Here is a 23,487-nt window from a genome sequence, read left to right on the forward strand (position 1 = left end):
TATTTTATACAATATATGGAGTTCTCCTTACACCACAACCCTCTTTCCTGACACTGTTCTTTCCTCCACACTTCCTTCCTGCTGGTATTGTCCTCCCAACCTTCTTTAACCCTTGTACTATGGCTGCCTGGCAAATAACTGCCAAAAATTCAATGTTACAGCACAATGCTGAAGCAGAATGTCATGCTGTACCATGATGACATCATGACAGACCACAGCACCCTAAACATCGGAAGAGGAAGAAATGATTAGCTGACTGAGTGACTAAAAGATTCATTTCTCTTTTCCTATTTGTGGTTCATTTGGGATTTTTTTATATTACTAAAGGCAAGAAAATAGAGGCTATCCTGCAAGCTGCATGCTCTTGCCTGTCTCTATTATAGCCCTTCAGCACACTTTTGTCCTGTTCTAAGGGATTCTGAGCACCCCGGAGATGCACTTATGTACCTGCTTCGTTTCAATCACAGGAACACTCACAATGAAGTCTATTGGACTACTCACACTGTTAAAGTTAAGCAGGTGCTTAAGTGCTTTGCTGGATCAAAGCCAGAGCACTTAGCACCTTGTAGGATCCAGTCCCTTGTCCACTCTACCCTTCTTTTACTCTGAGTCTTTCTGTTTGCTCTTCCTGCTTTGCTTTATGTTACTGCATGACCTTTCTCTTTAGATACGTAGGCCTATATATATACACACCGCCGTGGGAGTGTAAAGGGCCCTTAGGGGGGCTTGCAAATGTCACTTATGCCCACTTTCTCTGAGGTCCATTTAAATAGCCAGAGATGTGAGAAGGAACCTTACTGTAAATGAGAATCAGGCCCTCAGTCTTCATTTTAAAATCAAACCATGAGCAGCAATTTTCAATAGTGATTAACTCAGGATCTGCAACTACAACATTTAATGTTTTTAAAAAACAGAAAGCTAACCCAGGGTCACTTATAGGACTCTATTATGTTTTTTTGTTTTTGATTTTAAAAGGTTTTTTTGGGAAGAGCAAGAGTGGCTTTGTGATATTTCGAACAGCAGCAATGTGATTGTCTCTGTCTTTTAAATATAGCCAGTCTTCTTCCCACTTGTGCTAATGAGAATAGTTTTGATTTAATCTTTTATTACATTAGTGACTACACTTAATAGCTGATACCTCACAACAGAGATTGCAAGGGTCAGACTTATAGATCATGGATGTGAATAAACCACGTCTGATTTACGAACTTTTAGAACACTGCCTATTTGTGAGATACAGCCCCAGGGGAGGTACATGGATTGCAATAAACTATCACCACTATTCCTACTGCACATAGATATACATTACTTTATCTTAACACTGTACAAAAGAGCATCCTTTCCCCTGTCTTTCATACCATCTCAGACTATATAAGGCAACATTGCTCAAACATAAAATTTGCAAACATTCAGGAAGAGGGGGAATGGTAAGAGCTGAATGTTAAGTGGTTTTAATGATCTTTTAAGATTCATTTCCCCAGCTATTCATTGCACGGCTTATTTACTTGTCATTTCTAATGTGCAGCACATCTGGTTCTTGCACACACTCTGGATAAATCACCATGTTTTAGAAGACTAAAGAGGGAAAAAGCAGGCCACTATAAATGAAAAAAGTTCACTGCGTTTTATTTTTAAGTGTGATCCTGTGAAAAATTACTGGAATATTTCTAGAGTGAAAGAAATCAAGCAGGCATCCAAAATTACAGGTAACGGTGTGCATGGAAGCTGGCACATGATTAGGGTATTCTTGTGCCTCATAAATTGAGAAAAACGTGTTAAAATGGAATACTATAAAATGGTGATTTATGAGAATTTAGGGAGATATTCTTGAGCTTTGACTTTAAAATGTTATTTTTATATCTGCCAAGATTTCATTTTAATCCATCTTTATGGAGTCTAATCATTCTAGACTGGAATGGAGGGAAATTTCCTCTTAACAACACAGGGAGTTTCCAAGAGGAGAGACCATTTCCTGCTTGCAACAGAATCAGAGTGCAGACCATAATTAATTATTTACATTGTCGTAGCATCTAGAGGCTCCATTCGGGATCAGAGCACCACTGTGCTATGCACAATGCTAGGCCCTGAACAAAAACAAAGCGAGAGATGGTTGCCTGCCCTGAAGAGCTTGCAATATTATTAAAACAAGATGCAGCCAACAGGTGCACTACAACCAGATGGAATGGGAAAGGGAGGCTAATGGAACTGTGTTTTCATAGGCCAGATATGATTACTGCTAAATGGTTTTCAGTCAGTGAGTATTTAAAAAATTAATAAGATACATAAATAAATCAATAAAATAGATAATTGCCAGGCAGTCCAACTGCCCGTGCTGGTGATTAGCACCATAGAAGGCCCTCACGACGATGGTAGCAATTAGTTCAGTAAAAGGCCCTAGTGCCCATGCTAGTGATTAGCACCATGAAAAGTCCTGGTTGCCAAGCTGCTGATTCGTATCCTGGAAGGTCCTACTGACCACGGTAGCAGCTGGTACCATAGAAGGCCCTACTGACTATGTGAGTGATTAGCACAGTAAAAGGCCCTACCGGTCATGCTTCTGATTATCACACTAAAAAGTCCTAGAGGCCGTGCTAGTGATTAGTACAGGAAAAGGCCCTAGTGGCCACATTAGCAATTAGTACCATAGAAGGCCTGTAATGGGGTTAATGGTAATAGACAGAAGGAAGAGGAGAGTCTTTCCTGGTGACAGGCAGTCAGGTTGATCGGACCCCCATGTAGCATCCAGGACTGTGAATGGTGGAGCCATGACCAATACACAAAACAAGCCCAACTACAAAGCAGGGAGAACAGAGGGGAAAAGGAGGAAAAAATGCCTGGGATAGCAGAGGGGCAAGAACCCCATGCAAGGCTGCCTCTGAGAAACCCATAAGGGGACAAAAGGAGACTGTAAGCCCTGGAATTGAAGGGCTGATTGACTCAATTTAAGTTAATAATGTATGGACTGGACTAATTGCAGACAAATTGAAAGAGACTAGTTAGGAAAAAGCTGAGACCCCCTAGAGAGACTGCACCAAGAATAGTTGACAAGGCCTTATTGATCATGCTCGTGATTAGCACTGTGGAAGGCCTTATGAGCCACAATAGCAATTAGCCCTGTTGAAGGCTGTACTGGCAACACAAGTGATAAGCACCATGGAAGGCCCTAGTGGCCACATGAGTGATTAGCACCATGGAAGGACCTAGTGCCCATGTGTAGGTCCGACTTCACATAAGTAACTTGCCTCAGCAGTTCTTAATGGGCATAAATGGGAATGTGAATGGAAGGTTAAGTTGTAAATAGGGGCTTGACCAACATTATGCTGGCGTCAAGATGTCTGTGCTAGCTAAGATAAACAACAACACCTTGATGCTAGAGACTATGGAGAAGATAAAACTGGAATGTAAACATCAGGTTCCATGTGAACAGCACATGGACAGAGCATGTTGTACAGGGATTGATTCCTACAAAGTAACCAAGTCAATCCAAAAACAGGCAGTGTCATGTATAACAAATTCAATGTCATGTGTAAATGTATATAAAGGAAGAGGCTATCTGTGTAACTTTGGATATGTGGTTTGCTGTATATTCACCCCTTAAGCTTGAGTCTGATCAACTCAGTGTAGCTTTGCTGTATGCCAAATAAAGGAACCTGAGTGATGAAATCCGGAGTCGAACTGAGTGTTTTAGATCCCAAAGAACTGAATAAAGTGTTCTCCGAGAACAAGGTGTTCTGGATAAGCCGAATGGAAAAGGCCTCGGAGGAATTTCCAACACCACGCTAACAATCAGCACCATGGAGGACCCTCCTGAGCACACTAGCAATTGGGACCATAGAAGGCCCTACTGGCCACACTAACAATTAGCATTGTAGAAGTAGGTCTTCAATGGCTTTACAGACAAGTTTAGGGAGGCTGTTCCATGCATAAGGGAGGATAAAGAATGTAATGCTAATCTCTTTACAGGAGAAGCGGACAAACAGGCAATGGAGGCTGATAACATTAGTAGATTACATATTTGCCCTGAGCAGAGCGGTAAGGAGGAGCTTTTTTGAAATGTGAAAGGGCCTTAAAAGGTAAGGAGCAGAAGCCAGCATCTTCTGCAATGGAGAGTCAGAGAAGGGACACAGAGGGGGTAGGGGGTGACATGGTCAGATTGACTGGGCAGGAAGATTATTTAGGCAGCACATTTTACATGGATCAAGGATTGGTACCAACAAAAACAGGTAAGAGGAGGTTGCAGTAGTTGAGATGGATGAAGATCCAGGTGTGAGTTTTAGCTGTACAGAGAGAAAAGGCCAGATCTTGGAGATTTTACGGAGGATAGAGTGACAGGATCTGGACACAGCCTGGACATACTGAGCTGGGGAGAGGGCAGATTCAAAGACAAAGTAAATAATGAACCTCTTGTATTTCTAAAAATGATAGGTACGAGGGGCACTATGAAAAGAAACATTTGGCAGGCTGGTGACGACTGGGGATCCAGACTGGTTCATGCTCGCCAATGTGGCTGCCTAGATATCTATATACATATCAAAGAGAAAATATGACCATTGCAACTGGAACAGGTGGTTACAGGTATCGTTAAGGCTGTTGAAACTTTTCCCATCTAAAACGTTTTTCTTCATATACCAAAAAACGTTCCAGGCCTGCCCATGGGTGAAATTTCAAAAAAATCAATGGTAGCTGCTGGGTTCTCTGCACTTTTGAAAATTAGGTCGCTCATTGAGGTGCCTAAATATGGACTTAGAAGACTAACTTTAGGCACCTAGTTTTTTAAAACCTTGGCTTTTGATTCAGGTTTTTTTCACTCACTTACTGACATGTAATTTATACCAGCTTACACAACGCCTCTGAATTTGGACCATTTATGTCTTTTAGTGACTTGTTTATCTTGGGTTGATTCTTGAGTTTTTAGGACACCAGGACTCTTCCCATGGTGAGAACTACAACTGATCAAACAGGACCTTTAAGTTACATGAGCATTTACATATCCCCAGGATGTTTACAGTTCTCTTTATTACATGAACTGAGTTTGTTAGACTCATAGAATCATAGAGCTGGAAAGGCCTTGAGAAGTCATCAAGTCCAGTCCTCTCCCTGTGGCAGGACTAAGTGAACCTAGACCATCCCTGACAGATGTTTGTCCAACCTGTTTTTAAAAACCTCCAATAATGGGCTTCCACAATTTCCTTTGGATACCTATTCCAGAGTTTAACTACCCTTAGAGTTGGAAAGTTTATTCCTGTGATCTAGCCTAAGTCTCCCTTGATGAAGATTAAGCCCATTACTCCTTGTCCTACCTTCAGTGGACATGGAGAACAATTGATCACCATCCTCTTTATAATAGCCCTTAACATATTTGAAGACTATTACTAGGCCTCCAGCCTTCTTTTCTCAAGACTAAACATGCCCAGGTTTTCTAACCTTTCCTCAAAGGTCATGTTTTCTAGACCTTTAATCATTTTTGTTGCTCTCCTCTGGATTCTCTCCAGTTTGTCCACATCTTTCCTAAAGTGTGGTACAAATAATTGGACACATGATTCCAGCTGAAGCCTCACCAGTGCTGATTAGAGCAGGACAATTACCTCCAGTGTCTAACACAGGACTCCCCAAAACATATTCCTAATTCCAGTATTACAGAGAAAAAACATCCTCTGGCTGGCTGACATTTTAATTGAAATTCAGTGAATGCAGAAAAATAGCAACATGCTTTATATGGTTTATACTTCCCAAAGGAACACAGACTTCCATGAACACCTGGAAATATATTAATTGATACTTTATTTTAAAAATTAATTAACATATGATTTAATTTAGTTGACCTTCAAATGTAAATTAAGTTCTTATTAAGTGCTAATGAATTAAAATTGGTACAGTATGTACAGAAACTCTGATAGGGTTACATAACACTCCTTAGTTAGGCCTACGGCTTCATTTTTGTTTTTGCTGCAACACAAAACCACTGTTAAATCAGGGCACAGGGGAATTGATGGGGCAAGTGACTTGTAATGGGATACAGAAACTCTCTCCTCAAAGTCTGAGATTCAAAACCAGCATAAGCCAATATCAGAGGAAAATCATTATTACATAATGGCTGTTTAGTGGCCTATTTATAATGAGTTGGTAGTCCTGATACAATTCTGAATGGGCAGGCATAACAGACTGTGTGCAGTCTGTCTTACGGGTATTTTATCTGCTTTATAAGCACTAATCATTCTGACCACTGTGTTCTGTGTTTATAAATAAAGCGTCTCTAAATTGAGATATACTATCTATAAAGAAAAGGAGTACTTGTGGCACCTTAGAGACTAACCAATTTATTTGAGCATAAGCTTTTGTGAGCTACAGCTCACTTCATCGGATGCATCCGATGAAGTGAGCTGTAGCTCACAAAAGCTTATGCTCAAATAAATTGGTTAGTCTCTAAGGTGCCACAAGTCCTCCTTTTCTTTTTGCGAATACAGACTAACACGGCTGCTACTCTGAAACCTATCTATAAAGAACCTACTTCAATGTGCATGTTAGTAATGAAGCGCTACCAAAGGTGTTGCGTAGAACTGCTACCCTACAAAGAATGAGCTAGTAGCTATGCATGAAGGACTTCAAAGATAAAACAGCAACACTTCTTTGGAGTGTTATCTATATTTGAAACTATGATTCAGTAAGACAAGGCAATGTTCCTGATGCTATGATGATGTAAACGGAGAGCCGGCAAGGACTGCAGTAAGAGGATACTTCCAGAGAACAATTCCTAATGTCCACGTATGCTTGTAAGAGGAATAAATACTGTTAGCGGAACTGGATATCTAAAACTGAATATGTCTTGTTTTACTGTTGAGGAGAGGCAGGATACCAAGGATGCATCTGTTTAAACACCACAGGAAAAGAAGCGGTCCCACATGGACCTCCCTTTTTGGAGAATGTTCCTCTAAAGAAAGTAACCTCTTTTAACCTGTATCTCTCTTATGTGGGGAAGGGAAGAGATATTCTTTTACAATGATATATGCAAGGAAGTCTTAAAGTAGTCTATAATATTAAGGGCCTTCCAAAAAATGCCTACTGCACTGTTCAGATATGCAGGTCCTATTAAAATCCTTTAATATCTGTTTCTCTCTTTTCTGTAAAATCACCAATAAAAACTGAGCGAGAGGGCCCAAGTAAGAGGCTTTAATTCCAACTTCTCAAAAATTGACACCACCTTTTGGCAGTAATTGACATTCTCGTTCTCAATCTGAGGCGATGCCAAGGACTAAGGCTCCAGTTCAGGAAAGCACTTACACTTTTGCTTACATCCATCCCTACTCAAGACAGAACGAAGGGATGTGTTTCAAACCCAGTGAAGTCAGTGGGACATAAGCCTGTGCTCAAGTTAAGCATCTGCTTAAGTACTGTCCTGAATAGGGGATGTGTTCTTGAATCAAAGCCTGAGTTGGCATGGGAAATGAACTACCCTTTTGCTTCGAGTGATGGGCCCTATGGAAAAGGGTGGATTCATACTTAAGAAAATAAAGAAAAGCTAGAGCATAGACTGCAACAAAGCTCTCAGTCATTATCTGTCCAGGGCTATCAATATGGTACATTTCATAAGCATTAAGTTACATTCAGATTTATGAAACAATATATATTTACATATATCAAAACAATAAATAAATAAACGATTCAATTTATTTCTCATTTTTCTGATTCCCACAGTGTGTTAACAATTTAGTAGAGAAAAGAGAACTGCTTACAATTGGAATTATGATACCTGTTCTATTATGGAATTGCTATCAACAAATCTAATGTACTGAAAGACGCTTTTATATTTTCATAGGATGGGGATAGTAGATGTGCTAATCTCAGTAGTTCATCAGTGATTCAAGCTGTGCACATCTATCTCTTTGAAGCTGTGTGGCTTGGAATGTATTTGCCACATACCTTCCTTCATATTTATAAGGTGAAAGAACTGGAAAAATACGATTTCTTAAAACAGTTTACATTCATTTCAGTTAGCTGAAGATAAATTACAAAGTTTTATAAGTCCAGGATCTGGCAGTTTTTGGCTGCTGTTAACTCAGTGTGCAAATTGTTTGAAGGCTGTTTTTAGAAATGCCAGGATTTCATAGAGATGCCATTTTCCTGTCTGCTAATAAGCTTTTTGAAAGTTATTATTTTTAAACTGACTAAAATCAGCAAATATAGAAATTTGGAGTGTCTGAGTAGAATTAAAAGGCCTTGATCCTGCAAAGGGTTCTGGGGGTAGGGGACAGTGATCTACCTTTGCAAAGCCAAGTTACAGGATCCAGGCCTTGATTCTACTTAAAAATATATGTGAAAAGCAGCTCATCCTTCATTCTGTGTTTCTCCTGCAACGGCTGTTATTTCACAAATATCTCAAATGGCATGGAGAGCATCTCTTCTTTTCCCCCAAGAGATGTCTGTGATGATATCTGTTGTAAGCGAAATGCAACCTACCCTCTGAGCACTGGTTTTCCCAGATAAGGGTAGAGGAACTGATTTGAATTTATTTCATTTTAGAATGCATTTATCTTTCAGTTCTAACTCCTTACATATATTTAGGATTGGCAGAAAGCAATTTTTATTTTTTATAATTTGCACAGATAATCTTGATGTTCACTTTTAAGCTTTTTTTTCTGTTTGTATCAATTTACATTTTCACAGTTGTGGGAAATTAGTGGGGGAGGTCAGACAATTCTTTAATGACAATAGACGCTGAGATTCAAGTTCAAGCTTTATCTTTAAAGTTAAAACACAAATTGTCAACATCATGTGTCAAAATACACAAAGTAAATGTCCTTAAATAAAACTTTAAGTTCTCAAGTAGCATTTTCTTATTTTGACTATCTGTAAATTTTTATCATCATCAGCTCCTTCCAAGCCTACCTATATTGTATGGTTAATGGTTTGAGATCTTAATTACATTTTTAAATTCAATATATATATTTAAAATTATGGCCATTTATTTTAGGTCTTCAGAAGTTTTGGCCCAATGCTCTCTCCAACCACGCATTCTGTCTCATGGGAGTTACTTCCCAATTCTTCTCTCAAGGGTATGCTTTGCCTTCCTCCTTCTCCAACTGGCAGGGTGGCTGGCCACCAAAGGCCAGGGAAGCATCCAAACACGAATCATCAGCATGATCCACAGGCGTGATGGGATCACGGTTTCTCTATGAGCTCCCTCTAGGATCTCTCCATGGCAGGTCCCCTAACAGGCATGTACTTTCTCAGCACTGAATCGTGTCAGGCTGGAACTGGTGGAGAACAATGCTGTGGTGAGCTGCAGAGAAGGTGGGAGGAATTTGGAGACTATGCCTCATCACCCTGGGCCGAATCTACAGATTAGTGCTCCCACTTGCTCCCCTTCAGTCAGAGGGACTATCTGAGCACTAATATATTTGGAATAACAGTCTTTAAAAAAACTACTTGCTGTTCCTCTTCGGGTTGAACCAACTCTAAACACCAGACAGGTTGAAAGGTAACTTACACACATCAGTGCCAGGCATTTGAATCTCTCTGAAACAGTGTAATACAAAATCCTACAGTGGAAGAATAACCCCACAGTACGCACTGGTGCTGTATGTGATTTTTAAAGGCACATATGCACCAAAAATATACTATGATTATAACACAGTATAAAACAGTCTTTTCTCTACAGCATATACACATAGGGCTTGATTTTCAGTGACTGTTAAGGACCTTTAACATTGTTCTTCCAGAACAATGGAGTCACAGAGAGAGAGAGAGAGAGAGAAACTATTCCCTGGCCCTGAGAATACCCTCCGCACAAAGGGCCTCCCTGAATGGTGTAGGGCTGGCAGTAAGGGTTCTACGCTGGCTGCAGGGGTAGGCAGAAGATAGGGGTATGGCCAGACTGCGCTGCAATATGTCTATTCTTGGCCATGGAAGCAGAGCATGGGCTGCTTTAACTTACACCATGGGCCAGGCAGACTCTGCATTGCCCCACAATATGGAGAATGCAAAGGTGGCTTTATGCTATCTTTGCTCCACCCCATCCAACCCTGTACCATGCTCATAGATAGATTAACTAGGAATCTGGTCCTTAGAATCTTGTGTGTGAGATGCCACAGTACCATAATATATTTCTTTGCGTGATGCCAGATTTTAAGCACAATTTCCTAACTTCAGTTACTCTATCAACATGAAGCCGATAAACTAACTTTTCTATTCATATTGTCCTCAGTGAGAAAATCCTTTCCCTGTTTCCAGACAAGAGTACATTAACAGTATGGGTAAAGTTAGAAGAATGGTTCAACACAAAGATGATAGGTAATTTCTATGGAAAATAAATCAGTATTCATTCACTTCACAACTTAACATGCACCCAGAAGGTTCAAAATCAGGAGCAAGGATACAAAGTAATATCTAAATTTCAAGATCTCCATGAAGACCCAAGAAAGCAAAAATAAATAAATAAATAAAATCCTGCCACTCATGATATTGACTATAATAAACATTTCCAGAAGAGATGTTATAGACGTGGACCTCATAAATAGGTCATATATTGGTAAAGAGGAGGCATAAATGAAGGTTAATCACCAACCATGCTTAGAATGAACTTGCACTATTTGTGAATGCTGTTAGTCTTGCTGTGACCTTAATCTAGGAGGATTTCAATGTCAAACACAAATATTCTGGCCAGGTTTTTTAAAAACATCTATACGGTGTTTCTATCAGCCAGTTGAGAGAGCAGGAAAATCACCCTAAACTGAGCTTTGAACCCATAATCAGGTCAAGACTGTGGGCTCCTTAATATGCTATTTTGGAACAAAAGAGTGAGATTTCACAAGCACTTCCTCACACTATCAAAAAAGAGAAAGAGAGAGTGTAGGGTGGTGGCATTGAACTGAACATTAACTCTTAAAATAAATAAGTTAATAATTATGTTATCTCAGTAAAATGCATTAAAATTCTCTAGTAGTCTTATTTGAAGGCTGCACTGATGGACAATATTTATGATAGATAACATAACTCCTGTTTTGAATTACCCAGCAGCAAAGGTTTTATAAATCACCATGGGTTTTTTTTTTTACACATACCAAAAAGAATTCTAAAACAATCTAGACTAGCATGAGTAATTAATGGTGTGATGCCATAAAAAGGATCAAGAACAGTATGTCTGAGTGTTGGTCTCCTATCTGTAAATGAAACAACAAAACGGGAAAATCCCAGTTTGAAACATTAAGTCGCCTCTCTGTCTTGTTTCCTAAACTCTCTGTCATTTGGCCCCGTGACACTTTTAAATATTTATCACAATCTAAATGATCTGAGTGCCCAGCACAATCTGCACAAGATAAACATTACTTTCTCTCTCTCAATTATGACTTCATCTCCTTCTGCCTCCCCATGATGTGTTTATAGTTACTGTTTTTATCTTTTTTTCTATCAGGACAGAACTAATTAGGGACTTGATACTTCAAAGATTTATGCATGCACTTAATTTTACGCACAAGTCATCCTACTGAGATCAGGTCTGGGGTCTATATCTGATGGTTCAAGCATGGCATTGTTATATTAACTCCATAATGCTGAGAGCTAAGATTTCATGGCACCTCTCACCCTGGCACAATAGCAGTTGCCAAGTGTTGCATTAGAAAGTCTTTTTAAAATTAAAATCTAAGTTTGTAGCCGATTTCTGATTTTTGAAGTCTCAGTCTGGCTTCTTCCAGACATAAAGGAAAATATGACCCTGAGAAGTATCCTCTTGGGATTGAGTAGTTTGAGATGCATCTTGCTATCTGTACCTTTATCCTCGCACAGCTCTATTCCTTCTTCTGATGGTGGGCTGGGTACAGCTGTCGGTTTTGCCTCATCTGTACAAATGGAGGAAGCAAAAGAGAAATAGTGGTTATTTATTAGAAAATAGGATGGGTGGACTGGTACACCTAATGCATCCAGAGGCCTCTGTGGCTAGAAGACAAGTCTGAGGAGTCAGTACATCTGGGTTCTATTTCCTTCTTTGCCGTGGGCTTCCATTGGCCTGGTCCTGTTCCCATCAATGGCCATGATAAACTTGGATTAAGCCCTAAATCTCCACTCTGCTTCCCTCCCTGTAAGACATGGATGATAATAAATAATAATAATAATAATAATATCCACCTCATGGGTGCATTGTGCTGCAAAATCCTCACTTTGCAAGGACTACAGGGGCTTGATCTTACAAGCACTCTGGACCCAGTCCAGGGAGCATTTAAGCATGTGCATAATACTTCCATATTGAGTAGAGCATTGAAACCTGTACTTTAAGCATGTGTTTGATTCCCACTGACTTCAATGGGACTTAAAACATATGCTTAAGTGCTTTCCTGAATTGGGGCCTAAGAGCTTTGGTAGCACCTTGAGGGATCAAGATGTAAATTCTGCAAAATATTTTAATAAGAATCTGGTTGGAGGATTCACATGCAAACAACTCCTCTGGACAACGAAATGTATGGACTACTAGAGCAGAGTGAAATTTTGTCATTCATAGTGGCAATTCAAATGTGTTTATAATGACAATGAATAGTAACTGGGTGAGGAATAAGAAGAAGAATGACCCAATATCCTGGTGGTCAGGGAACTAATCTATGATTTGGGAGACCCAAGTTCATGTCCTTGCTCCACTGACCAATTATTTACGAAAAGTGGAACAGCTTCATTTGGGAGAGATTGGCAACGATCAGAATTGAAAGTGCTATGTCACTTTGTAGCCTTAGCTCAGCAGTTAGGGAACTCACACGGGATGCAGGAGACCCAGGTTCAATTCAATAGCCCAGGATCTAGGACAGTCTTCTGCAACATAGGAGACCCAAGTTCAATGTGAATTTGACCTGAGTCTCCCCCCATGAGTTTCCTAACCATTGTGCTAAAGACTACAAACTGATGTAGTGCTTTTTAAGAGTATTAACTCAGATGCTTAGTGATGATAGTTTAGATTCTTTTGGAATTTTAAAAGTAATATATTTGTGATGTGTTTGTTATTATCCCATGAAAGATCTCCCTTTTGATTTACAAAAGACAGCTGCCTGAGGAGAAGGAATTTTAACACTTGGAAAGCAGTTAAAATGTAGTTCCTTACAAACTTCCTAATAATAAGCATGTTCTTCATAATGATTAGATTTTTTGTGTGTGTGCTGACTATATTTTCTACATTTCACCAGCAATTGTGCATGAAAATAAGGTAATTTCACATGTATATTGCCAAGTAAACAATGGACAGAAATAGAAGTTGTCTTAAAAGTTTCATGCATTATTTTGCCCCCCTGAATAATGCTGAATCTAACAATAGCCCTATGATCTGAAAGTTTAGTCATGATACACCGAGTATCAATATTATAAATGATAGTAAAAGAATGAACATCATTGTTTCTGATAAACTGAGTGTAACAGTTTGTAACAGTGACACATCATAATGGCATTTCTGAAAGAAACAACACCCAAGCAAGCTAAGTAATAGTTTTAAAAGGTAAGCATTTTCACAGTTGCTTCCCATGGGAAAGATGAAATGCAGCTCATTGCAACTGAGTTGTTTCATGAGTTAATAAACACAGGAGATATGCATTTCATCAGAAGATATAGCTAAAATATTTGAATGTGTAGTGGGCCACTCAGGGTATTTTTAGAAGGTAATTTATCTAGGTTGAGCAGAAACCTCTGGAGTTTGGACTGCTTTGAACTACAAGCAAAGCACTATTTTGTAAAGTTAAAAGATGAATACTGAACTAATGGTTCATCAGGCAAAGGTTATGCAGAATTTTCAAAGCATCTACATGCTGGTACTGCAACTCGCTACAACACAAAAGACCCAAAATTCAGTGATCTCATGACTCTTGCCCTTTGGCTCTTTAAGTCTATAAGCACTGCAGAGGTGAAGCTATTAAGTGTAGGAAAGGAAGTGTGGTTGGTGACTTGCTTTGTTCTAAATCTCTTGTATGATACTGTAGTCTGCAAGGAAGCTGCTTACCCTGGTGGGATAAAAGGAGAGTCCAGAGCTCAGAGGGCTGGATCCAAGGCTCATTGAAGTCAATGGGAGTCTTTCCATTGCCTTCAATAGGCTCTGGATCAGGCCCTTGAAGAACATGAGTTAGTGCACGTGTGTTTTTGTTGTGGTAAGATTAAAGGAAGTAAGAACAGGGAGGAGAGGTAAATGGATGAAACCTGCTAAATTGTGAGCATCCAAGAATGACCTCAGTTTAACAGAGAATGGAATAAAACTAGAGTAGAATGCAGAGGAGAACAGGGAAAGCCTTTCAGACACAGTGTTTCCTCTACAGGGTGGAGCAAAGGGGGGAAAGAAGTTTATCGCAACACAAATTTTTCTCTTCACAAGGAGCCACAATGCAGTCAACAGACCAGAGGACTCAGTAACGTAGGCAGGCTACCTTGTGGCCTCACTCTGCTGCATTTGCTGACTGGCGGTCTCCATCTCCTAGGTAATAATAAAAGCTTTCAGGGCTGATTGAAAAGTTCTAAGTAGAGAAGTTTCATGCTACCTGAATTCAGTATGTGTAGGCAACACACTGGTCTAGTATATTAGTTTGCTGGTACCAATCAGACATAGCACAACATTAAAAAAAATAAGAAAAGCACTTTACTGTGCAGCAGTGGGTTGGAAATCCAAAGGAATAAGGGTATTTATAGTGGCTTTGACTTATCACTTCAGTTATTGTGAAAACTGCTCAATTCTGGTTGTCATTTCTGTTTGCTGGATACATTTGGAACAGACTACCATTTTATTTTAAAATATCCAATTCATAACTTGTAACATACATTTATAAACACACCATTTGGAAATCTAGTACTTTATGAACTCTGACATTCACTTGCAGGTTTTGATTTTCACATGTAAGCTCTTTCTGTTTGGATGTAAATCTTAATAATCCAATTTTCTGGGATTTGTTAGTCTCTAAGGTGCCACAAGTACTCCTTTTCTTTTTGCGAATACAGACTAACATGGCTGCTACTCTGAAACCTGGAAAAAATAGTTATTACAATCTAAAAGTACCGTTAAAACCTCGAAAGACCAATTTTAGATCTCTCTCTCATCTCCCCCAACTTATTTTTCTCATTATTCTTTCTTATAGAGTGCTACACTGATGTAAACATGCATGGAAAATTATTTTTTTCGATTTAGCGGATTAGCGAGATATATTCCAATTTAAAGTGGGAATGTGGAGGTAGTAACTTAACAGGAAAGTCTGCATTCCTGCACTGCAACAGATTCATTCATAATGAATGGAGCTGTGGTCTCCAATGGGAGAACTGCACAAGCCCTGGGTTAATCTGGTGAAAACGTACAAACATTTTCAGTCAATAGCATTGACTAAGGTTATTGTTCACCAAGGTGGATAAAGCCTGGGAGAATGCTTTAAAGAGCTCAGCACAAACCTGCTTCTTGGCTCTGGCCCTCAGTTTCTTCATTACTTTGCTTCTCTTCTCTGCTTTTATCATCTATCAAGAAAACCACACAAAATTATTTATGAAGTATCTTTTTATTGGTAACAAGGAGCACTGAAATTAATTGTAACCCATGTAGCATAAACTGTTAATTTATGACAGAGACCTGTGCTAAAGCAGGGAGAGACGTATAGGTAGGGGGGAACTGAAAAATTACCAACATAAATAGTTGCATTTAGGGTTTTCAAACTGTCTGGCAGATTAAAGGTTTTATAGCAGAAGGCAGAAATTATTCCACAACCCTGGAAACATCTACATATTCCACAAAGTTGTTTTTGCTTATGGAACATCTACAGTGGATGTGTTTATTGGTTGATTATGTTTTACTTGTTCTGTTAAAACATTATTTTTTCCATTTACATTTATATAAGAACTTTGAAGTACCCAAATCTTTCCCAAATCTTACACTTGAGCAACCTATTTTAATCAGTGCTATCGCAGGGTGACTGCAGCTTTAATCAGTACTATGCAGGGTGACCATAACAGGGAGAGAAGTGTCAGAATTTCACTTTCAAATGTAAAGCCTTGAAGAGATTGAATGTGGAGATATTGAAGATACAGAGGATACATTAAAAATGCACAACAAATGATTAAAAGGAATATAAGAGGGAAAATACAAAAGGAAGAATGCAAGGATTTATTGCTCATTTAGACTTTTTTGCATTCATATTCATTCTCTAGTGACCTTCTGGCATCAGTTTTTTCTCCCCCCTCCCAGCTCCTTACTGAAGACAGGTGCCAAACAATGAATTACCACAGGGAAAGGCCAGGGACAGAGCACCAAGCTCTTTCAGCCTTATGAGTGAACTGATTCGAAAAGAACCAGGCAGTCTGTATTTTCAAAATAGAGAACCCTGTTTTAGACTTGTAATAATCATAAAGACTGCAGTGTAACATACTGCATCAGATGTTGCCAGAGTAGTTATTCTGACAGAGTCAACAACTAGTTATCACATTTAATGAGGAATTGTAGAAACTTGTTTATGAGTGTACAAATAAATAGAAAAGTAATTAATTTCCAGATTGTGGAAAAAGCCTCATAATGATAAACATGAATCCTGCTGTCTCATCCTGCTGTGATCAGATCTCCTACTTGATTTTCACTTTTATAACTTATATACCCTATTGCTCTAGCGCTTCCCATCTTGGGCCCCTTACTTTCTCTTAATACGTGGGAGTCTGCTGCAGAGAACAGTGGTAGCAGAAATGCATCTTGACTGATGGAATTAAACACAAAAAAACCCTAAAGAGAACGTATTTTTCATAAGTAAATACCATGCAACTTATAATAGCACACTTGATTTAGCTACCATCCAGTCAGACATTTTGTTTTCCTAGTCCTTTGGCAGGTATTACATCTTAGAATCCAGTAGGTGGAACTAGTGTAGAAGTATTTTCTTTCTAAGCCATAACTCACAGAGTTACACTCTTAGCCAATCAGATTAACGTGTTTTACACAGCTTCTGAGACATTTTGGAGCCACATTCTCAACTGGTGTAAATTGATGTAGCTGCACTGACCTCTGTGGAACCACACTGATTTATATCAGCTGAGAAACTAACCAAACCATTAGTTGTTTTGTAACTTTTCATACTGATGTTAACTGGTCTAAATGGACAGCTAGTTCGCTAGTGGCCTTCATCCTGTAAAAGTTCTTAGTCCACTGGTGGGCTTCAGCCTGTAAAATCACATTACATGGTTGACCACAAGTATTTGATAACACCAGCATTTTATTTATCATCCAGCTACAAAATGGGGAGCAGACACAAAATGGGAAGTTAACCACACTAGAATTGAAACTTTTTTTTTTAAAAATATGGATTTGGGGACTTTGCAAGGCTTGCAGCAAACAGCTAATACGTTTGGGGAGAAGCTTTTGCTTAGCACGAGAGAGTTTTCAGGGAGATAAAGTTGTTTAGTGCAGGCGCTGTGGCATGAGACCATATATTCAAGGTCTGTGGTAAAACAATATTGAAATGGTCACTAGTAAACTCTGAACAAGAGCACTGTGTAGCTCCAAAGCTTGTCTCTTTCACCAGTAGAAATTAGTCCAATAAAAAATATTACTTCACCTATCTTGTCTCTCTGGGACCAATGCAGCTACAGCAACGCTGCAGCCAGTAAAATCTGTACAATTATCATTTGCAGGTAATTACCAGTAATGTCTACATGGGAATACTGGAGTACTACTAACTAAGCAAAAAGCAAAACTGTAAATGATTTCGATTTGTGACTGTTCGTTTCCTAAATGTGTACTGCATCATGCTTAGTTTTGCACAGTACTTTACACTCAGAAAAAGCAGGTCAGGCTGTAATTGTAACCACTGTGATATTTATTACTGAAAACTATTTCTGTAACTAAATTACTGATGAACGGACAACACTTCCAGCCAACATTTGTTTCTACGTTCAGTAAAAGCAAGTCAAGTACCAATATGGCTATTATTCATTTTGCTAAAATCAGATTTTTTTAATCTTATTTGTTTCCATGTTATTCAGTTTCTTATGAATGCAAATTCTGAGTACATTCATATTAAAAAAGAAAGTTTTAAAATAATCTCAGCCTGACTCATCAGTATGTTACTCCAGTTTTAAACTGGTGTAACTCTAGTTGATTTCACTGGAGATATACTGGCTTAAAACTGGAGTAATGTAGATATAAATAAGGTCCTAAACATTAAATTCTTAGGTTTCAGAGTAGCAGCCGTGTTAGTCTGTATCCACAAAAAGAAAAGGAGGACTTGTGGCACCTTAGAGACTAACAAATTTATTTGAGCATAAGCTTTCGTGAGCTACAGCTCACTTCATCGGATGCATTCGGATGCATTCAGTGGAAAATACAGTGGGGAGATTTACTTATTTTCCACTGACTGCATCCGAATGCATCCGATGAAGTGAGCTGTAGCTCACAAAAGCTTATGCTCAAATAAACTGGTTAGTCTCTAAGGTGCCACAAGTACTCCTTTTCTTTTTAAGAGTGAATAAGTGTTTCTAAGCTAAATGACATACAAACTTGGAGGGCCAGATTCTCTCTTATGGCCAAGCTCTGTTTGGCATGGAGAGAGTGGAGTAAATGGATGCTCAGATGCACTTTCTGTTTTAGCTCTCTCTCTCTCTTACTGGTTTGGTGTGTTTGTAACTTTGCTAACTGCGTTAATAAAACTATTACAAATACAGAAGGTTTTTTCCTAAGTGGAAGTGTTGCAACTGTGCATGTCAGGGTTCCCAACTGAACTTTACTTTTAAAAATACTGGGCCTGCTCTTGGACAAGAACCTACTGAACCTCAGAGTGTTAAATGGGAATTTTGAAGTAATCAGCATAATCAATACACAATCAATAGATCAGGCAACAGCATGCAGCTACATGTTGCAGTGAAAGGCAGGCTGCATCTATGCTTGTTACTTTGGTTTTTAGCTAGAGGTGAAGTGAAAGGCTCCAACACTGGGGAAAGTGTCAAGGAATTTCCTGCTGCTGGAGTCTTTCACCACTGCCTCCCCTCTGCCAGAGCCTTTCCCCACTGCCACAGCCTTTCACTATGGCAGAGTGTGATGGGGCGTCTGCTCTGCATTGACCCTGACAGGGTTAAAACCCAGCCTTGAGGGCTGCAAGGAAACAGCCAATTAGGACAGTGGCTGCAGCCAGTTAGGGTGGCAGATGGACCAGCCAATTAGGGCCCAGCCAGACCATATAAAGGGAAGCTGCAGGCCAGAGCAAGTCAGTCTGCTGCAGGAAGCCCAAGCAAGGAGACGGGTCTCCTAGAGGCCTGCAGACAGGGCCAGTGCAAGGACATTTTGCGCCCTAGGTGAAACTTCCACCTTCCGCCTCCCACCCCTTTGCATATCGGTTCATTGAGGGGCAAATCCCAACAAGCCTTTATAACTCTAACTGCACCTGTTACCTCTTGATTATTAAAAAGATATTTCTTAATGATCAGTAATGAATACAATCATACAATACAAGGGCAGAGGGGATACTTTATTATTGGGTTATAAATATTTTTCTCTTATAAATCATACATGCTGCTAAGAAGGAAGGTCTTGTGTGTGAGTCACATGCCTGGGAGCGAGCAGATCCATATTTTATTCCCAGCTTTTCCTCAGAATTCCTGCAACACACAAATTCTTCTCCCTTGCAAGGCAACTCAGAGGAACATCTAGAAGAGCTAGCTCTTAAATAGACATATCCTTGGGCCAACATGACACCCATATGCCGCATTTTCAATGGAATAGGCACATTGCCTCCCAAGAACTCCAGCAAACAGGGATAGGGCGTGTGCATGGTACACCATCCCTAGAGGACATGCTACTATATTTGCAACCAATGTGTAGAAAGGTGTAAGGAGAACATGACCAAGTCTGCAGCCCAGCACCTTTCAAGGGAATCTGTGCACCCAGGGTACCCAGAGTGAGTCCCTGAAGCAGGACTACTTGCAATCATGTCCTATGTGTCCTAGGGTGCAGGACAACACTAATCTGTCAGTTTATGGTTCAAGAGCACTTCAAATGCCATTGCATCTACTAGCTGATGATTAGACAATACGGCACTGAAGCACTTCCATAACTTCAACCATGTGAGCAGTCCTGCTATGTTTAAAGTTACTCACATGCTTCAGTGCATGTAGCACGGGGGCTGGAGAAATGCTGCTACTCTGGATGGAGTTATGTATTACAATTCCTACGGCGCTGTGTTTTAAAAATATTAATATTAAAGATTTATATTGCCAGAGGCTTCAACTAAGTTGGGGCCCCATTGTGCTAGGAACTAAATTGATACATAGTAAATGATAGTCCCCAGGTGTTTACAGTCTAAAGACATAATATAACAGGTGCATAGGCAAACAACTGGGCAGGTTGTCAGTGGTGTATATGGCTGTGGGATGTTTCTTTTAGAATGAAATCCAAATTAATATATAAAGTCACTTGGAATAGCCTACCAAGAATCAACTTTGTAGTTGACAAATCCCACTCAGTTAATTGTTCATCTAACTTTCAGCAACTTTCATGAAAATCTAGGCTCTGTATCTCTTAGATAAAAAATGTATTTCTCTCTCCCCATCCTCTGGAAACCTAACTACTTGGTGGCTTAGCTGATATGAGTTCATTGTTTGACTTTCAAAATATGCTGTGCAAATATTTGAGTAACAGGACTTCAAAAGGCAGAAAAGGGCAAAATAAAAAAAAGGTTGTTTTTCCATACTCAACTTTCAAAATCATTTTCTTTCTTTGTGAATTTTTCACAATATTAAAGTTAGTAAAACAAGACTTTTTTTAAGATGTGATGGTCCAAGTATAAACAAACTCACTTTGTATAAACACATTAAAATGCTTTATATTTACTCCTCAGCCATGTAATTGCTCTTTTTTTATCTGAAATCTGAAGAATATTCCCATCTTGCATGATAAGCTATAATCTAGGGCTTCTTCTGAATTCTGTACCATTGTTCTGGAATGTAACCAAGATTTTCAATGGTGAACACAGAATCTGCTTCTCAAACACAAAACACAAAAGGCCAAAAATGCAGTGTGATGGGATATCAAGTTATTGAAAACCCTAAATATGCATTTATGCGCCGGCCCCCGTGCACCCCCCGGCTACCCTCGCCACACTCCGGGACACAGGGCCCTGAGCCTTCTCCGGGAGGGGCAGCGGTGGCTCACACTTGTGGGAGCTGCAGAGCCCGAGAATGGCGAAGGGGAGCCGGGGGGCGCATGGGGGTCGCTGCCCACTTGCATCCACTGCAGGAGCAGCTGGGCAGGAGGGGTGGGGGGCGCGGCTGCTCCCTTCTAGAAGCGCTGCCACCTTTGCAGGGCTGCTGCCCCCCTCTGCGCCACGCCGGCTCCTCCATGGCTGGGACTCGCCTCCCCCGCAAACCGACGCTCTGGCTCTCTGGAAGGCAGCTTCTCCCTGCCAAGCCAGGGCACCGCTTTTTGACTCTCCCATAAGCCATCCCTATGACACTATTAATGATAAATATATATTTTTCTTTGGATTCCCTCTGAGATATCTGCCATCCTTCTCTTTCCATTACAGCAGCAGTTGGCAATTGTATTTCCTTTAGGTGACAACTTTCCTCAGAATATCTGCTACTCAATTACCAGCATAATGGAAAAGTAATCTGTCACTCAATCCAAAAATGACAGAAAGTGGAGTGTGACATTTTGTGTTATTTTAGGCCAGTAAATGTAAATGGTTTTGGGCCACATCAAAAGACAAATAGGAACATCTGTTTCTTTCCCCACAGAATGGCAGGCAGTCAAAAAAACAGGAATACATGAGTTACAGTAGCGTAATATGGACAAAATAAGCACACCAGTCTCTAAAGTATAGACTTTTGGCAATCTATTTTTGCTTTCCCTTGCCAAACTGGCTACTGATTGATAGGCACTTACTCTCGTCTCATTTGTTTCTTTGATGACAGTAAGGAAATTCCAAAGAGGACACACACCTTCATTTTATATCGAGAAGTAAGCAGATTAACCAATGATTAATAAGCAGGAAAAGTAAGAAACAATAACAAACTAAAATGAGAAAATATGAAAATCTGCAAGGGTTTGTCCACTTTCTGCTAGAGAGAGGTATTTAGTATGGAGGGTCATATGCCAGCTGTAATAGCATCCCCAAAATGAAGCAGCTGATACAATAATAAGCAGAAAGTCATGAGAGAGAGAGGGATGAAACAAGAACTCTAAGAAAAACCAGGAGATAATCTCACAACTGGAGCATGAGAGAGATTTTAGCATTTTCCATTTTCTCTGTAATTGCTCTCTGGAGAACGGATTGCTGTACAATTGACTGTTCTAGTACAAACAGGAATTAATTCAGGGAAGTCCTCTGGTCTGTGTTATGCTGGAGGTCAGACTAGATGATCACAATGGTCCATTCTGACTTCAAAAATCTATGAATCTAAGGGGGGTCAGAATCTAACCATAAAACATCAGCAAATAGCTGAAATGTTTTTTTCCAGGGAAATACAGAATATTAAAGAGCCAAAACTGTACCACATTTTTGAGTGAAAGAGCTAAATTCTGGTTAACCAGTGAAACTGGCATAAATTCCACCTTCCAAATAGGACAATACATGCCCTGCAAAAGCACATATTTTGGCAGCAAACAGCCTGAGAATTGCTGGTTCTACACACTCTGTTCCTTCTTAGGGCTGGTCTTCACTACAGGGAGATTGATGCTGTTGCAGGGGCTGATTTAGTGGGTCTAGTGAAGACCTGCTAAATCAAATGCAGGGTGCTTTCCGGTCGACCCTGGTACTCCAGCTCCCTGAGAAGATTAATGTACGTCGAACAGAGAGCACCTTCCGTCGATGCAGCTCAGTGAAGACACCAGGGTAAGTCAACCTAAGCTATGACCTGAATAACGTAGCTGGAGTAGCATAACTTAGGTCGACTTATCCTGATAGTGAAGACAAGCCCTCGGAGTAGAAATAGAGTAGACACCATTGCAATTCTTTGGGAAGTCATTCCAGTGGTTAATCACCCTACTGTTAAATGGCACATGAAGGGCCATTGCCACAGGGTCATATCTTGCTTTTAATAGTCACATATGTGTCCACGTGGACCACATGTATGAACTCTGGGTCACACCATATGATGCCCCTCTACAACTCCTGTCATGGAAGCCCTGGACGTGCTTTCTCTCTCTCTCTGGGTTTCCAGCCAGAAATGGCATGGCCATCTTCTAATCAGTGCTCTGGTAGTAACTGGCCCTTGTTTGGTTGGAGATGTATATGCAAGGTAACCCAGGATTTGGTCCATAAGGAAAAACAGGATTATTAACCTTTATATTATTATTTATTTTCTGTTAAAAAGGTCCACCTGGGATAATGAAGGGGAATAAACTCAAGGGTAAATTAAAAACATAGTCCCCACTCCTGCAGTCATTTATACCTATGCTTAATTCCCTATTGACGTCAGTGGGACTATTTACATGCAACAAGGTATGCATAAATGTTTGGATCAAAATCAGCACCTCAGACAGCATTTCATTTCACAGTATCTCAGTGGCAAAAAGATATCAAAATT

General features: G+C 39.9%; 1 protein-coding gene across 4 annotated transcripts in view; it reads right to left on the reverse strand.

Annotated features, from left to right (window-relative positions):
- The window catches only part of MACROD2 (mono-ADP ribosylhydrolase 2), a 1,526,954-nt gene that overhangs the window by 313,561 nt on the left and 1,189,906 nt on the right, over positions 1-23,487 (reverse strand). For all 4 annotated transcript variants that reach the window (XM_074949635.1, XM_074949637.1, XM_074949636.1 and 1 more), the window contains 2 exons: positions 15,385-15,447; positions 11,763-11,831 (listed from right to left, as the gene is read on the reverse strand). In XM_074949635.1, coding sequence (XP_074805736.1) covers positions 11,763-11,831; positions 15,385-15,447 — 132 coding nt within the window. The remainder of the gene's footprint in view (positions 1-11,762; positions 11,832-15,384; positions 15,448-23,487) is intronic.

The sequence above is a fragment of the Natator depressus genome, chromosome 3 (assembly GCF_965152275.1).
Source record: "Natator depressus isolate rNatDep1 chromosome 3, rNatDep2.hap1, whole genome shotgun sequence".
Taxonomy (NCBI): domain Eukaryota; kingdom Metazoa; phylum Chordata; order Testudines; family Cheloniidae; genus Natator; species Natator depressus.